This window comes from Ammodytes marinus (genome assembly GCF_949987685.1).
Source record: "Ammodytes marinus genome assembly, chromosome: 25".
NCBI lineage: Eukaryota > Metazoa > Chordata > Actinopteri > Uranoscopiformes > Ammodytidae > Ammodytes > Ammodytes marinus.
Genome location: NC_137229.1, coordinates 1,043,600 through 1,061,969, shown reverse-complemented (window position 1 = coordinate 1,061,969; position 18,370 = coordinate 1,043,600). Strand labels below are relative to the sequence as shown.

Here is an 18,370-nt window from a genome sequence, read left to right as displayed (position 1 = left end):
TGGATGCAGAGGGAGTAGCAGCACATCTGTAAGTCACCTTCAATCTTTATAATACAAAGATACTGTATATGTTTGTGTGTATGAGTTTTTTTTTTACTTTGTGTTTTTTGTGCTTTTTTATTGTTTAAATGTAAATTATTTGGTTTAAATATGTAAAAAAAATAATATTATTATTGTATAACAAATGCTGGGAAGTGTTGGTAACTTGCATTCATGGTTGGCAAAGCTTATGAAAACCTAAATAGACATGATTAGTGTAGACTTGATTTGATTTAAGATTTTCAATAGGAACAAGTCACCTTCAATATTCATAATACAAAGATACTGTATGTTTATGTGTAGGAGGTTGTTTTGTTTTACTTTTTGGGTATTTTTGTCCTTTTTTCATAGTATGAATGCAAATAATTTGGTGTGAATACGTTAACAAATGAGTTTTATAAAAAAAGGAAACAGTTAAGATAGCATACTGGTAAGTTTTTTTCGTATGGCTTCGTAATTTTTTACTTTTGTATTCATGTAAAAAATATGGGGTACTTATATAGGTGTTTATATAGCTGATGAATTTATATAAGATGATAGCTAATAAGCAGTTGAATAAGTACATCTGTAAGTGACCTTCAAATGTCTTTAAAGACTTGATTTGATCTGATTTAAGATTTTCAAAAGCAACAAAGGGCAATTTTAGCCTCTTTTTCGTGTACTGAAGCACCTCAAAATGTTATCCTTGCACCTAAAAAATAAATAATTAAAAAAATGTATTGTATTGTTGCTTGTTATGGTGGCCCCTTTGATAACATATACTATGTTACCCACTATAGCTAGCACAATGCCAGTTTACAGAGCCTAGACTTTGTATTAACTTTGGATTCTTTTCCAGATCAAACACAGTACAGACAGGTAGCCGATTGTGAGGAGATATTTACTGATTTTCACAACAAGCGTTCTCCAGAATCACTGACACCACGTTTAAATGTTGTCTTCTGTTTTTGTAATGTTGTGTTGAATGTGAGTATGTTTGGCTCCTGTCGTTATGTCTTGTTTCTTGTCTTAATTGTGATGAAAGAACTTTTGTATCGAATCAAATTTCATTCATGCTGGTAAAGCTGAAGCCCTGTGTTCCAAATCACATACTTTTTCTCTTTAGAAAACTACATATTTTAAGGTGCTATGAGGAACTTTTAAATGTGTCTGAAACAGTCTATTTTTTTCTCTGATGATCCTAATTTACATGTAACAGTAAATGAGACCATCAGTGCAAAGAATGCTATTTTTATATAGTTTTTCTTAATGCCTTTGTCATGGGTACGCTCACCCAAGAACAACAGCTGGCGTGGTAAAAACACTATCACTTTTGTACAAAGGGGGCGCTAGAATTAACACCTACTGAAAGTTCCTCAGAGCACTTTCAAGCATGCTGGTTTCCATACTGCAAAATACAATTGGTAGTACTAGGGCATCTGGGTAAATTTGATATACTGTCTGTATTAGGACATACTAAATATTTTTCTAGCATACTAAATAGTATGGAAGTATGGGTTTTAGAGGGGTGCCTGGACACTCAGTCATTTCAAATTGACCCAAAAGTTTAGTTTTCACTTCTTAATTGACGGTAAGGGTCTACAGAACAATTTTGGTTATAGTGTCAAGAAACCAGACCAAACATTTTTTTTTGTTGCCCAAAATGGACAAAATCGGAATCATGCATTTTTTGTAGGTCTTAATCATGTCAACTCTGTTCTGGTTTTTTGACACTCTAACCAAAATTGTTCTACAGACCCTTACCTTCAATATAGAAATGGAAACTAAAATGTTGCATTAATAACTTGAAATCTAAACATCAAATTACCCATATACAGCCCCCTCACTATATTGGAAACTCAGGGTATTTCTCAGCGTAGAAAATAAAAATGGTAAAAAGGTAAAATGGTATATAGACTTGACTTATATAGCGCTTTTTAGCCAATTTTCTCAGCCCCAAAGCGCTTTACATTTCTCACCACATTCACCAATTCACACACACACTCATACACTGATGGCAGTAGCTGCCATTCAAAATAAACCAAACAGATTTTTTCCCATTCCTACTGTGTTTTGCAGGAGGAGAGAAATTCAGCCGGCTTGTCAGGATGAAGGGGACAGCTGGTCTCCTGTTCAGTGTCCTTATAGCAGCCTGTTGCTATGGCATCAACGCCCAAACAAACCCAGGTAAACTACATTATGTACAGTTGGGATATTATTTTATACATTTTGTTTTTTTATTTTATAAATTTTTGGCATTTTTGCTTTTATTAGACAGTTTTGGAGAGACAGAGATGAAATGTGTCAGATAGGGGAATGACATGCAGAGAACGACCCGGGCTGGATTCTAACCCGGGTCTGCTGTGAAGAGGACTGACTCTAGAGTCTAGACTCTATGTGGGAGGGTCTATCCACTATTATGGGATATAGTTGGGTTTTTGAATTATTAATAATAATAATAATACATTTAATTTATAGGCGCCTTTCAAGGCACCCAAGGTCACCTTACAAAGCATAAAATCATCATAAAATCATTAAAAACAAGACATTGTAGAAAGAAACAAAACAACAACAAAAAAATTGAGCAGTCAAGCACAGTTATATGGTTAGCCCAGTGGTTCTCAACCGGTGGGGCACAGACACTCTACCGGGGGGGGGGGGGGGGGGGGGAGGAGGAGGCTACGCTACGTGATGGGGGAAAAAATTATAATCTAAAAAAAAATGTTAAATCTTAAATTTTTAATTTATTTTTTAATCCTAAAAAAAAAAGCAGGGGCGCACTGACCCAAAGAGGTGGCTGAGGGGGACATGCCCCCCTCAATATTTAGAGCAGGTAAATTAGTCTCTCTTCAACAAATATTAAAGACAACCTTCTCCCCAAAACGGACAAAAATGAAAGTGTAAGGGCTGGGAAGATTTCTTACCTGAAACTATAGGCTATATTTCCCAACTATTTTAGTCTCAAAAATAAAAAAATCTATGAGAGGACAGTGCTTAATGTGTTCTCCTCAATGTTAAAATGTAAACCCATGGTCCCTTTTTTAAAGTTAATATCTTGATTGACTCAATAGTTGAAACATTCTCTGAACTGGGTTGTCAGACAGCAGTGTTTCCCATTAATCATAGACTTTGTTTTGTGAAGCTTGTAGGTATATAGGTATACCTATTGTAGAATTTATTCTGTGTATTTTCTATTTAGGTTACTATTTTCTTCTCTTCTAAGGAGATTTTTAAAAAAAACATTTCCTCAGTGTCTCATTGATACAATCTCATAATTAGCTTTTAAAGTGCACCAGAATGATGCATTTAACGTTAAAATATAAGAAATGTCCAGACCCCAACCCTAAACCTAATGTTCAACTCAAAGGTGCGCCACTGGCCTAGCCCTTGTGATAATAACAATAATAGATTATCTATCTATCTATCTATCTATCTATCTATCTATCTATCTATCTATCTATCTATCTATCTATCTATCTATCTATCTATCTATCTATCTATCTATCTAGCTATCTATCTATCTGTGTAGGTGGTGTGTGGAGGGGGGGAGGGGGGGATGTCATAGGCCCTCATTTATCAATCTTGCGTAGACCAGAAAAATGGGTGTACGTACATTTCCACGCAAATCTCGGCATTTATCAATATGGACGTGAGCGTAGGGTACGCTCAAATCCCACGCCAGCTCTCAGCTCGTGTACGCAAATTTGAAAACAGCTTGGACTCGCAGTGCAGGCTGTGCCGGGTAGCCGATGACTTTGTTGGACACTTATTAGAAGATAATACAAATGCAGTGCAAATAAGACCGAAATAAAGATATTAATCACTTAAAAATGAGCAGCTTAAGTGCAACTGAGTAGGAGAGCTGATTCAATAGTGCGCACACCGGCTGCATGGGACTGCGTAAGGGCAGTCTCCGTCTTGGAGCAGCTGGGGGGACACTGAGGCACGGGGGCTGCATTCATTCAAAATGTTAGCCTAAGTATTAAATATGTAGGCTAGTAGACATACACTGCTCTTTATGATACAAAAAAATACACGGCACACCATTCAGCTTAACATTTTATTTATTTGACGCATTTGTAGATGTTAGTTCCTCTTTTAGTGTGTCATTAATGCTAAAGCGAGCGATTTATTTCCACCGTTAACCGGCACGTTGTTCCTATCTGCTGGTGGAGCAGGACGGTGGGCGCTCTCACAGCTGATCGCTGCCGGGTCGGCTTGTGCAGCTGACGGCCGGGCTGACCACTCGTGCCAAGCGCATGATGCTGTCATACAGTAAAACGCTAAATGTGTTATTTTTAGTTTTTAAAACCCTTTTGAATAGTGCTATCTAAAAGGGCCAATACATTCCAATCATTCAAATCTCTGCAGACGTGTATTTATTTTATGGGGACCATTATCGGACAGTTGGTGCATCTTTTTCTCCTCCACCACTTATATTATGCCCGCAGCCCCGCACCCCCAGTTGGTTGCATTTCAGAACAGCAACACGCTTTTTTAGTGGCGATTTTGAGTCAACACCAACGCTGTTGACCGCAGCAGTTATTTCCTTCCTAACTGCTGCCTTCTGTCGTTCTTTGATGCTGCTTGTAGGCTAATGCTCCGAAATGAAACTCTTTTTTTTTCTACTTTCGCTGTTATTCTGTCAATTTCTACTTCAGGGAAGTGCCGTATTGCGCATATCCATGTCGTAAAACCTCTGGGCGAGGCCTCTAAACTGAGAAAATATAGGGGCGTGATACGCTCGTTTTCATCCGCCGCATTTATCAATAATGGCCTGGCGTACGCTGAGATTGGCGAGATACGCCTGTTTGATAAATACCACGCGACACCTGGCGTAGGGAGGTATTTGCGCCAGAATCTGCACCAGTTTCCACGCAAAATTGATAAATGAGGGCCATAGTGTGTAATTTTTTCACATAAACAAATGGCGGTTACATATGAGCCATTGCCGAATTGAGGTGACACATTATCCACCAAACTCTCTCTGGCTATATGAGTATGGCAGTGTTTACAAACTGTTGTTGCCCCCTGACACTGGCGCAGGAGCTCATGTCCCATCACTTTACCTCATGTAGATGCACCGACAGTCTTGTTGTAATCACTCAGAATTCCTCATGGGGGCGAGAGAAGTTACGCACTATAGCTGTCGTCAGATTGCTTCATAAATGTTTTCCTAAAAGACATTCAACAAGCTATTTGTTTTGAGTATTCTGACACCTTTAGCCTCATAATAACACTGTACCTTACTGTCATCTATTATAATGGTTTTGTTTTCTTTCAGCTTTGGAGGACAGGTTTGCAGATATTTTCTTCCTTGTGGACAATGGCATTGCTGGTGGACAATTCAACATATTCAAGTCAGACCTTCAAAAACTGCTCAATGCCATAAATGTCGAGGGTTACTCCTACCACATCGGTTTGGCTCAGTACGGTGAAGATGTCAAAGTTGATTTCCGTCTCAATTCTTTTAAGACTAACCAGGAAGCCGTAACTGCTGTCAAACGTTTGCGACTGCGCCCACAACCCAACAAGCCACGTAACCTGGGAGGAGCTCTGCAGGTCGCTAGCAATCAATTTTCCTCTAATTTCGGGGGTCGTTCTCAAGAAGGTTCCAGACAGATCTTGGTGGTTGTCACTGGAAGAGCCTCAGATGATTCTGTGTCTAGGGTGGCTCGCGATATTGAATCAAAGGGGATAACCATTATTGGGATGAGCGCAGGTGCAAGTATGGATGCAATCAACAAATTTACCAGTGCTGGGTTTGATACTCCCAAACCAACTCTTCTGAAAGCCATCATCACAAATGCGGAAACGGGAATCATCACTGACGGTGAGAAAAATGAGAACAATTATCTATCATTCCTCTTGGCACTCGCAAATCTAGCAAGTAGTTGTGTTTGTCTTCTTTTTCTCAGTTATCTTTAAGCACAATTTCAGGGGCTGTGATACATAATTAATATCACTGAATTATTAATCTGCGAATGTATCTAAATGATTGAAGGTGCTACGAGAAACTTTCAGTTTGTGTAAATTCTAGCGCCCCCCTTTGGACAAAAGCGTTAGTGTTTTTTAGACGTCAGCTGTTGTTCCTCGGTACCCATGGCAAAGGTATTAATAATAACTATATATAAATAGCATTAATCTTTGCACTGATGGTCTTGTTTGCTGTAACATGTAATTTATGATCATCAGAGGAAAAATTGGAAATATGTAAAAGTTCCTCGTAGCACCTTTTAAGAATGGCAGATTGCTCAAATTAACTAAATTTGCTCTTCTTTCACAGAGTGCAAAGGTGCCAACGTGGCCGAAATTGTGTTCATCGTTGACGAATCGGGAAGCATTGGAAACCAGAACTTCCAGCTCATTCGATCTTTCCTTCACTCGATGGTGAGCAGCCTGGATATCAGTAACAACAGAGTCCGCGTGGGAATAGTCGAGTACAGCGACCAGCCCAATACATACATCCACCTGGACGAATTCAAAGACAAGGCCGAAATCCTAAAGTTCATCAAGGCCCTGCCTTACCGCGGAGGTGGTACGAACACTGGAGATGCCCTAACCTTCGCTCGGGAGGAAATCTTCACTGGGAAAAGGGGAAGCAGGAAGGATGTCCAGAAAGTGGCGATCGTGCTGACGGACGGCGATTCCCAGGACGATGTGATCCTACCAGCAGCTGAACTACGTCGCGCCGGTGTTTCTGTTTACGCTATAGGGATAGGAGCAGATGCCAACAAGACAGAACTGGACGAAATGGCAACTCACCCACCGCATACGCACGTTTTTACTCCAAAATCTTACTCGGAGCTGGTGCCACTGAAGCAGATTCTGCAGAGAGTCATGTGCACCAATATCATCGACCAGGCGACACACGTCTCAGGCACCAGACAAGGTTTGTTTGTGTTTTGTTGTTTTTGTCAAAGTTTAAAGATTGTATTAGTATTCATATGGGTGTGTAGACTAGTTACTCATTTTGATCTTACCTAAAAAAAAAATTAAAAAGTTTTTGTCCCAGTACACATATGTATTGTCAGAAATCCCTGGTCAATTTCAAAGTTGGACATAAACCAAGAACCTGTCAATCCAACCATATGTTACTATGGTTATATGTTAGTCAGAGGGATAGCTCAGTAGACAACACTATTGAATGCTGAGGAAAACCAGTTTTTCAATTACCAAAGGGAGGGTCCTTAATCCTAACTGTCTACCTCCAGTTGTAAGTCCCTTTTGATAAGAGCATCTGCTAAAGGACAATTACTGTAAATTGCCTCATGGGGATGTAAAATTGTACTTATTGCTCCAGTGTTTTAATGTATATTTTTTACCATCCCTTTCTTTGAATATGTGGAAAGAACTAACTCTTTGCTATTTCTTTTCCCCCTCCAGTGTGTGCACAAACGGAGGAAGCAGACATATTCTTCCTGATAGACGACTCCGATAGCATCACCACCGGAGACTTTTACGACATGAAGAAGTTCATCATCACGTTACTTTATAACTTCCATATTGGGCCACAACTTGTCCGCATCGGGCTCGTGAAATACTCCGATATGCCAACTTTGGAATTTGACTTGACACAGCACACGGAACCCGGAAAACTGGAGAAAGCTGTGTTGGGAGTTGGGCAGAACGGAGGTGGGACAATGACGGGAAAAGCTCTAGAGTCCATGAAAGCGCACTTTAAAAGAGCCCGTGAAAGTCGCATTCACAAGGATCAAACAGTTCAACAGTACCTGATTGTCATCACCGATGGAAAATCCGCTGATAACGTCGGCGGTTATGCCGCTAGCCTGAGGGAAATGGGGGTAAACATCTTCGCTATCGGGATAAAAGACTCAACGGAGGCTGAGCTTCTAGAGATGACCGCCAACCCCCATAGGACTTTCTTTGCTCGTCATTTTGATTCCTTGTATCAAATGTCAGATCAAATCATCATAGCCGTCTGTACCTCGACCGGTAAGGAAAAGTTAATGAGACTTGTTGCTAAATCTAGAATTTGTAGAACGAATAATAATGGCCACTAGGCAAGAAAAACAAAATCACCACATTAACATTAACATTGCTGTGTTCTTTTCTCCACAGTCTGCCAAGACATACCAAGCGACGTCTTTTTCTTAACCGACAGCTCAGAGAGCATCGAAGACAAAGACTTTGTGAAAATGAAAGAATTCATGAAAGCCGTCGTCAACAAGTCCTCGATTGGGCAGGATAAGGTGCATGTTGGTGTCATGCAGTACAGCACCAACTTCAAACTGGAATTCGACTTCAAAAGCTTCTTCACCAAAGACGATATTTCAGCCGCCATTGACAAAATGACACAGATGAAAGAAGGCACGCTCACAGGGAAGGCCATAAAAGAGGTTTGTGGATTACTAATTTGAACATTGTTTTATTGTGCTTTTAATTTTGTTTTGTATTTTTTGATATGTCTGAAACAAATTTATTCAATTCAAATCAATTTATTAAATTCAGGTGACGGAGTATTTCGAAGCAGCCAGAGGGGGGCGTCCCAACGTGAGACAGTTGCTGATAGTGATAACCGATGGCAGGTCCAATGACAATGTTAAAGTCCCCTCTAAAGCTCTCAGGGACAAGAAAGTGGTGCCCTACGCCATCGGACTGGGATCCATCGTCAAAGAGCAGCTCATAGACATTAGCGGTTCTTTGCAAAGGGTTTATGTTGGAAGGGACTACGATGCACTGAAGGAGCTCGAGAGCAAGATAGCCATGGAGACCTGTATCCCCGCAGGTAAGAGCAAATGCAGGACTATAGGGGTGGTAGGATGTCCTGGAGGAAAGAGGTTCCTCCCAGTTACCATGAGGTCTCTGGTTCCTCCCAGTAACTATGAGGTCTCTGGTTCCTCCTCCCAGTAACTATGAGGTCTCTGGTTGCTCCCAGTAACCATGAGGTCTCTGGTTCCTCCTCCCAGTAACCATGAGGTCTCTGGTTCCTCCCAGTAACCATGAGGTCTCTGGTTCCTCCTCCCGGTAACTATGAGGTCTCTGGTTGTATCCCCGGCAACAGACAGGAGGGTGTTAGTAGTAAAACTAGTGGTGGCTGGTAATACATGTACAGTGCCCACCATCTCCTTGAGCAAGACACTTAACCCCCAAACTGCTCCAGGGGCAGGGGTAACTTGAGAGGGGATAGGCAGAAAGACCAATTTCAATCAGGCCCTCTTAGTTTGTGAAAACATTTACTGTTCGGCTAAGCTTTTTCTCTGCTTTTTTCTTTTCCTCAAACAGAATGTCAGAAGATACAACAGGCTGACATCATTTTCATAGTGGATCACTCTTCAACCATAAATGACAGTCAATTCAAAAGCATCCTGACCTTCATGGAGGCAATAGCAAAAGAAAGCACAATTGGCCGTAACATGACTCTTTTTGGGGTGATTATCTACGCCGATGAACCCAGCTCTATTTTCGAGTTGAACAGCTATACCACCAAACATGCGCTTATGGAAGCACTTCGGGATGTGACAAGACCAGAAGGAGGAAATACCTACACGGCCAATGCTCTGGCATTCTCGCTGCAGTACTTCAATAAAAGACACGGCGGCAGGAAGGATCTGCAGGTTCCTCAGATCGCGATGGTTATTACAGACGGGGAAGCAAGCGACAAAGAGAATCTGACGAGAACATCTAATCAGCTGCGAGAAAATGGGATCTCAGTCTTCAGTGTGGGCGTGAGAGGAGCAAACAAGGATGAGCTGCTGACCATGGCTGGTGGCGACCAAAACAAGGTTTTCTATGTGGACGATTTTAATGCCCTTGCAACACTGCAACAAAGAATTACAACTGTCCTCTGCAATCATACCAAGACAGGTAAGAGTGTGTCATGGCACATTTTGTTTTAAAATGTTTACAGTTAAAATATAATTGTGAGTAGTAGTGCGAAAGGGTTTTTCCCACATCTTCTAAACTCAGCATTTGCATCAAGATTGAATCGGTTCCATGAGTGCAAACTCAAATAAATATATATTTAACATTAATCTGAACTTGCTGATGTCCTTAAATTGCTTGATTGTATGAATTCTAAAATGCCATTAATTGGTGAAAAAAGTGCTGTCTAAGTATAAAACCCTATCAGAGTTGGGGGAATATTTTGATAGATGAAAACATTTTAGTGCTCAAATTATTATTCATTCATTGCGCCCTTACACACAACGAGAAGCTTGTATGAAAGGTGTTTTATAAACAAAAATGTATGTATGTATAAAATGTATGTCCTCGCCATCAACCCCAAGAAGTACATGGGAGAGGACAATTTGGACCCGTTTTCAATCAAGCTTTCTACACATATAATATCAAAACAAATTACCCATATTTTTAATCTTTCCATCTCCTCTGGAATAGTTCCTAAAATTTGGAAAAAAGCTCATGTAATTCCTTCACATAAAGGTGTTGACAAAAATAATCTTAATAACTACAGGCCAATTTCCAAACTCCCATGCCTCGCAAAAATTCTAGAATCACTTATTAATAATCAGTTAAAAACATTTCTAACTAGAGCTTCCATTTTGAGCCCATTCAAATCTGGTTTTAGAGCAGGCCATAGTACTGTCTCTGCTGTGACTTTGGTTGTAGACAACATTGTTACAGCATTAGACAAGAAAAAGCACTGTGCAGCACTTTTTATTGATCTTTCAAAGGCCTTTGATACTGTTGACCACCATTTGCTTTTACAGAGGCTGCATGACATTGGCTTTGATCACTCTGCATGTAGCTGGTTTAGGGATTATCTCTCTGATAGACAGCAGTCAGTCAAACTGGGAAGATACCAATCTGAGTTTTTAACTGTTACAAATGGTGTCCCACAGGGCTCAATTTTAGGTCCAGTTCTTTTCACAATTTATATGAATAACATTGTTTCATCGCTAAAAAACTGTCACGCCCATCTATACGCTGACAACACAGTACTGTATTGCATTTCCGATTCGGTGCATCAATCTATTGAGAACCTACAAAGCTCTTTTAATACTCTGCAGGACTGTCTAGTGGACCTCAGGCTGGTTCTAAATACAGACAAAACCAAATATATGTGTTTCTCCAGAGCAAAAACTACACATTTTAATGATTTTAATATGTTTACAAAGAATGGATTTTTAATTGAAAGAGTCACAGAGTACAAATATCTCGGCATCTGGTTAGATGATAAACTCACTTTTAATTTTCATATAAATAATCTTGTTTGTCGACTACGACAAAAAATTGGCTATTTTTATAGGAACAAAACCACCTTCCCTTTATTTAGTAGGAAAAGGATTACTGAGGCAGTTTTTTACGGTGCTCCTAGACTCTGTTTTTCACTCTGCTTTAAGATTCATCACAGGAGATGCTTATGAAACACACCATTGTCTTTTATATGAAAAGGTTGGGTGGTCCTCCCTTAAAGAGAGACGTGACGCACATTGGCACATTTTTATTTACAAAGCCTTGACCGGGAAGCTTCCTCGTTATTTAACAGAAATGCTGCACATTTCAGATGGGCTTTATCAGACCCGCTCCACTGACATGCTTATGCTTTATGTCCCACAAGCCCTGTCTGAGCTGGGAAAGACATCTTTTAGCTTCAGTGCCCCCGACTCCTGGAACAACTTACAGCAAAAAATTAAACTAAATACATTCATATCCTTTAACCAATTTAAACAAACTATCTTAAATCTGCCAAACTCTACCTGTAACTGTTTTAATTAGGCTATATTGTACTTTATTCCTTTTAATTGCTGCCACTCTTCACCACTTTGTAAATGTTTCAATAGTTTTTTTTCTCTTCACTTGTTGTGTATTTGATGTATTTGCATTGAATATTTTGTATGTATTGTTGTTTTGAATTTGTTTTGAACTTGACGTCATTGAAAATGAGGCTCACCCCTCAATTGGTCTCTCGAGGATAAATGAAGCATTAAAAATTTTAATACATTAAAGTTAAATGAAAAAAAAATGAAAATTAAAAGTATTACACTATTATTAATTAACTGTTATTTAGTCATTTGACCAACTGTCTTTCTCTTTTCTTTTGCAGTCTGTAAGAATAGGAACATCGACCTGGTCTTCCTACTTGATCAGTCCAACAGCATCCAAACCAAGGATTACAATCTTATGAAAAAGTTCACAGCAGTTCTAGTGAGCGGCTTTGACGTCAGTGAGAAGTATGTGCATGTTGGCCTCGCACAGTTCGGCGAAAAACCCTTTGATATTTTTAAACTCAACCAAATCGCAAGGAAGGAGGAAGTGATCCGACGCATTAATGCTTTAAAACAAGTAGGTGGCTTAGAAACCCATATCGGGAAGGCCTTGGATCACATCAGAGGTTACTTTGACCCATCGCAGGGTGGCCGAAGTGGGGTCCCCAAGGTTCTGGTTTTGATAACTGATGGCGATTCTCACGATGATGTGGAAGACTCAGCGAATCATCTCAGGGCTTTGGGGATTCAGGTGTTTGCAATCGGGATCGGAGATTTCTACGATTTGGAGCTCCTGCAGATCACCGGCACGCCAAAGAACCTGTTCAGTGCGCCAAACTTTGAAGGCTTGTCTGAAATCTCGCAAAAGGTGATTGATAAAATCTGTGACGTCGACCTCATACCGGAAAGACGAGGTGAGTTTAGTAGCGTGACTTGGTGTCCTCTTTTGATCTCCAACCATATTTTTCCACCATGTTCCTCTGTGTCTACGGGTGATTGATGTGTGTGTGTGTGTGTGTGTGTGTGTGTGTGTGTGTGTGTGTGTGTGTGTGTGTGTGTGTGTGTGTGTGTGTGTGTGTGTGTGTGTGTGTGTGTGTGTGTGTGTGTGTGTGTGTGTTTGTGTGTGTTTGTGTGTGTGTGTGTGTGTCTGTGTGTGTGTGTGTGTGATTGCTGTGTTATCACCTCTTCAAAAGAGTTTGATTCAATTGAACCAAACAAGGCAGGTTTGAAAGCTAAATGTGAAAACACCTTTCCCTTTGTTTCCCTACAGCATGCTCAATTGAAATCGCCGTGGGTTTCGATATTTCTAGACCGAGATTTCCTGGCGAGACTCTGGTCAGCGGCCACCTCAAGCTCAAGACCTTCCTGCCAAGAATCATTCACGACATCTCAGAGTTTTCAGACCTGTGCTGTGTGAGCAAAGAACTGTCACCCATCAAGCCGAACATTGCCTACCAAGTGGTGGGTCGTGATGGCAATATTTTGTACGGCACAAGCTTTGAAGCCTACAGCCAAGACGCGCTGAAGAAAGTTATGAACTACAACTTTGCAGAGCCGCTTCTCTTCAACGCCGCCTTGTTGAAATCATCTGGCGAATTGTTGGCCAAGTCGAGAGCTGGTGTCAAGGTGAGTGACACAGATTACATCCTCCATAAAAAGTTGTTTATTCCTTAATTCATTGTTAAAATGATCTGAGACGGTTAATGCTTTCTTATTATGAGACTACAGTGTACGGTCAAGTATTTATTAGCAGTTTTTGGAAGTGGATACCTTTCGTCCTTAGCTTCCTTAAAGTGTAGTTATTCGTACACAATGTTTTATACTAGCAACTTTTAATTGGAATTCCAAAATTTATCAAAACCGTCTTACCAAAAGTGTCAAGAAACCAGACTAGTTTTTTTGTGTGAATCAAGAACTTCTTCAAGCGAATCTAAATCATGAATTGATTTCGATTTTGTCCAAGTTGGGCAAAACAATAAAAAAAATTAATTTAACCGAAATTTTAATGAGTGAGTTTCCAGACACCACACTACAGAGGGTTTAAATCAGACTAACGTCTGTCTCCATTAGGTGCTGCTGATCTTCTCAGACGGACTGGATGAAAACGTTTGGACACTGGAGGAAGCTTCAGATCAGCTCAAAAAATCTGGTAAATATTGGGAGGTTGATTTGGTTCCACTGTTTCAATAGGTGGAAATATGAATAAATTAATCCTACTCTTCAATAATACCACTTTTCTTTTTCCCTGCTTCCATTTTTAAATTAATTGTAGCCCCTTCAAAGCATCTGTAAACCTGGTCTACAACAGTAAAAAATCAATATATGATATTTTTACAAAAATCTGAATGAGTATAAATGTTCACAAATGTTATAAATGTATTGGTTTAAAAACTGAAACTTTCATATATTCAAGATTCTTTACACAACAAGTGAAATTAGTCTAGAATAAACATACTTTTCAGATGGTCGACATTTCTGCATTATAAATCATGTTTTTGTGTGATATTCTAACATTATGTGATACTGGATTTTTTAATTCCATGAGCTGTAAGCCGTAATCATTCAAATTAAACCAAAAGAAAGGCCTGACATATTTCACTTTGTGTAATGAATCTAGAATACATTCAAGTTGACCTTTTGAATGGACTTTTCCATGATTTTCTTTAGATGCACCTGTATATCTAGAGTCTGTTGATGATTTATTTCTGTCTTTAGGGATCAGTGCTCTGCTCATTGTGGCCCTGGATGGAGCGACTAACATAAAAGAGATGCACGGGTTGGAGTTCGGACGAGGATTTGGCGTCAACGTTCCTCTGAGCATCGGCATGCAGAGTGTGTCTAGCACCATGCACAATCAGATCGTAAGTTGGGATGGTAGAATGGCCTAGATAGAAGAGGTTCCTCCCAGTAACCATGAGGTCTCTGGTTCCTCCTCCCAGTAGGCATGAGGTCTCTGGTTCCTCCCAGTAACCATGAGGTCTCTGGTTCCTCCTCCCAGTAACCATGAGGTCTCTGGTTCCTCCTCCCAGTTACCCACAAGGTCTCTGGTTCTTCCTCCCACTAAGCATGATGTCTTGGGTTCCTTCCAGTAACCATGAGGTCTCTGGTTCCTCCTCCCAGTAACCATGAGGTCTCTGGTTCCTCCCAGTAAGCAAGAGGTTTCTGGTTCCTCCCAGTAACCATGAGGTCTTTGTACTGGACAAGAAGGTGTTAGTAGTAAAACTAGTGGTGGCTGCTATTACATTTACGGTGCCCACCATCTCTACCATTGTGTCCTTGAGCAAGACACTTAACCCCAAACTGCTCCAGGGGCACTGTACTATGGCTGACCCTGTGTGTGGACCCCCTCTGGAGTGTGGGAACTTGAGTGGGGAGATGAGAAAAGATGAATTTCAATGTGCCTCATGTAAATTGACTAATTAAGACTTTATTTTATGTCACTGCTGACCACAGGTAAAAGTACCTGTTAAAGTGAGGGGCCATGTATGGGTAATTAGATATTTTCAGTTCAAGTTTTGTTTTCACTTTCTAAATTGAAGATAAGGGGTCTATAGAACAATTTTGGTTCAAGTGTCAAGAAACCAGAACACATTTCTTTTTTTTTGGATCTGAGTCAAGACATTAACAAACTCATGATTTTGATTGTGGCAATTTTGTAAGATTCCAAAAAAAAAATCTATATACGGCCCCAGAAAAAAATAAGAGACCGGTCTGGATTTTTCTTAAATCTTCATCTCTACATTACTTATTGAACATGATGGTAATGACAATATTTTTATTGTGGATTTGGTAGAAATGTTGTCAGTAGTTTATATTATAAAATCAAAATTTACATTTTACTCAAACGTATGCATCTAAAGAGTAAAACAAGAGACACTGAATATTCTAAGTGTTCTCTTATGTTCTTCCAGAGCTGTCTTTATTTTGCTTTTGAGATAAAGGCTTTTAGAATATTTAGGAAATGTGTATTCATTAATATATATTTTTCGTTGCTCTCTTGCAGGACATGGTGGCAGACAAGGAGTGCTGCGGTGTCATGTGCAAATGTATCGGACCTCAGGGACCGCCAGGCATTCCAGGGAAACCGGGGACTAAGGTGACTGCAATATAAGTTATTCTAAAGATAATTTTTTTAGGCATCTTTTATGCTTAATAGACAGTGTGGAGAGACAGTGATGCAATGTGTCGGAGAGGGGAATGACATGCAGAGAACGACCCAGGCTGGATTCTAACCTGGGTCTGCTGTGAAGAGGACTTTCTTTTCTTTTTTTGTGGCACTGATCCTGTTGTGTGTGTGTTTCTAAACAGGGCGGGCCTGGACAAAAGGGCCACCCAGGATACACGGGCGAGGAGGGAATCCCTGTAAGTGCTCCACCATTCACTTTGTTAAGAAGTGCCTAAGAACATTTCCCTTCTAGAGATGTTGGTAAATGAGGCGCATTGCTGTTATACACGGGACAGATTTACAGTAGTTTTTAAACCTTAATCAATGCATGAGAAATACAATATTTCTGTCTATTTGTCTGCCTGTATTTGTTATTTGTTTTAGTAATCTCTAATCTTGAATCTTGATGTATTTTCATTTGTTTTTACTATCTCTTAAATGCACTTTCTAATGTCTAATCTTGATGTTTGTTATGCCCCTGTAAAGCACTTTGAATGGCCTTGTGTCTGAATTGTGCTAAAGAAATAAACTTGCCTTGCCTGGTAAGCTGTGTTCTGTGGACATCCTATGTGGACTGAGTGTGTGTGTGTGTGTGTGTGTGTGTGTGTGTGTGTGTGTGTGTGTGTGTGTGTGTGTGTGTGTGTGTGTGTGTGTGTGTGTGTGTGTGTGTGTGTGTGTGTGTGTGTGTGTGTGTGTATGTGTTTGTTTCAGGGGGAGAGAGGGCCTCCGGGACCCGATGGAACTCAAGGCATCGAGGGCTGTCCAGGAGCAAGAGGATTCAAGGTACGAAAAGCTGCATTCACACACACACCCACACGCAGAGACGCAGACGCACACATTCACACTCACTCACACACTCACACACACACACACACACACACACACAAACACACACACACACACAAACGCTTAATTTACTAGTCAAGGACTGAAGACAGAATTGGCTGAGAATGGAAGGCTCTAATTGGCTCATCAGAGGCAGACAGCAAATAAAAAAAGTGTGAAGAATTTTTTTTTTAATCTTATTTATACTATTACTATTATGAATATTATTATTTATATCAGTTTATTTAGTTAAGGGGTTTCAAGGTACGAAAAGCTGCATTCACACAAGGAAAAGGAACACATACCGTAAATACCTATTTTACACTAGCCAGATATCCCACTGAAACATGCCTAGAACTGGCTTTTGTTTGCTATGGGAATGGTTTACTTTAAACTTCATTAACACAAGGAAAAGGTACCAAACGCTTAATTTACTAATCAAAGGACTGAAGACAGAATGGGCTGAGAATGGGAGGCTCTGATTGGCTCATGGCATCAGAGGCAGAACACAAATAAGAAAAGTATATTACAAAGCTTGAAGTTACATTACATAAGAATGGTAGGTTATATCAACAAAATACCATTAGTTGGCTCAAATGTAGGCAGTTCTCCTTCAAGTGAAAGCCATGATCGAATCGGTTTTAATCAGCTTTTGTTTAAGGGCAAAATTCTTCTGCACCATTTTGATAAATCAGATGTAGTAGACTAAATAGATTAAAACTAAATCTTACTCTCTTCCACAAGGCTCCAAAGTCCACAGAAGTCTTTGTATTAGACACACTGATATGACCTATAATTTTATACAAATACTTCAGACTGTCTTTGTAGTGTAAACAAAGGCCGCATGTTTACTGTGAATAAAATCTGGTGTTTGTCTCTACAGGGTTCCAGAGGAGCGTCAGGCAACAGGGTGAGTGCTAATGCAAAGTCACTTAACCCCAGAGAGATATATCCTAAATCCACTCGCGACATGTTTACATGAATATTTGTGATTCTTGCCCGACTCTTGCAGGGCGTGAACGGGGAAGACGGACTGCAAGGAATCAACGGAGAAGAGGTATGGAAGTCAACATACTTTAATCTTAATTTTTACATTTTTTTTTTACATTTTTATTATTTTCAGAATAAAACAGAACAAAAAGGGTCAAAGTGTTGCATGTCTATAACAGTTCCCAGCAAATATATAGACCTTTTAACTGTTTTAGTTTGGAGAAAGACTATCCCTCCCTCCCTCCTTCCCTCCCTCCCTCCCTCGCTCTCTCTCTCTCTCTCTCGTCGCAAAAAAAAATCCTGTGTCAACACACACAATTATGAGTTGTTCACATTCCTATTATAAAGTAGATAAACATGTGACATGTAACAGAAAGTTACTTAGGGCATAAAGACAGTAATGTGAATTTTTGTTTTTTAATGTGATTTTTGAGCTGCTCTGTGTTTGTGTTTGCAGGGATGGCACGGACATAATGGAACCAGTGGACCCAAAGGAGACCCAGGAAACCCAGTAAAAAATAACAATTATTCATTATTATTTCCATTTTTATTGGCATCCATGTTTGTTTTCTTGGTCGTGGAAAGTGAATTGTCTTTACCATGATCGTTGGCCTGAGTTCGCATTATTAAAGGTGCAGTGTGTGGAATCTTTTGGCATTTTTCAGAACAGACTTGTTAGAAA

General features: G+C 40.0%; 1 protein-coding gene across 1 annotated transcript in view; it reads left to right on the top strand.

Moving 5' to 3' along the window:
• Positions 1–6: 6 nt before the first annotated feature.
• Positions 7–18,370, top strand: part of LOC307270148 (collagen alpha-6(VI) chain-like) — a 40,666-nt gene continuing 22,302 nt past the window's right edge. The window contains exons 1-18 of the mRNA XM_080053316.1: positions 7–28; positions 2,098–2,205; positions 5,303–5,851; positions 6,305–6,910; positions 7,405–7,974; positions 8,101–8,378; positions 8,491–8,767; positions 9,265–9,846; positions 12,047–12,622; positions 12,979–13,334; positions 13,779–13,857; positions 14,424–14,569; positions 15,712–15,804; positions 16,017–16,070; positions 16,585–16,656; positions 17,582–17,608; positions 17,711–17,755; positions 18,146–18,199. Coding sequence (XP_079909442.1) covers positions 2,127–2,205; positions 5,303–5,851; positions 6,305–6,910; positions 7,405–7,974; positions 8,101–8,378; positions 8,491–8,767; positions 9,265–9,846; positions 12,047–12,622; positions 12,979–13,334; positions 13,779–13,857; positions 14,424–14,569; positions 15,712–15,804; positions 16,017–16,070; positions 16,585–16,656; positions 17,582–17,608; positions 17,711–17,755; positions 18,146–18,199 — 4,443 coding nt within the window. The 5' untranslated portion in view covers positions 7–28; positions 2,098–2,126. The remainder of the gene's footprint in view (positions 29–2,097; positions 2,206–5,302; positions 5,852–6,304; positions 6,911–7,404; positions 7,975–8,100; positions 8,379–8,490; positions 8,768–9,264; positions 9,847–12,046; positions 12,623–12,978; positions 13,335–13,778; positions 13,858–14,423; positions 14,570–15,711; positions 15,805–16,016; positions 16,071–16,584; positions 16,657–17,581; positions 17,609–17,710; positions 17,756–18,145; positions 18,200–18,370) is intronic.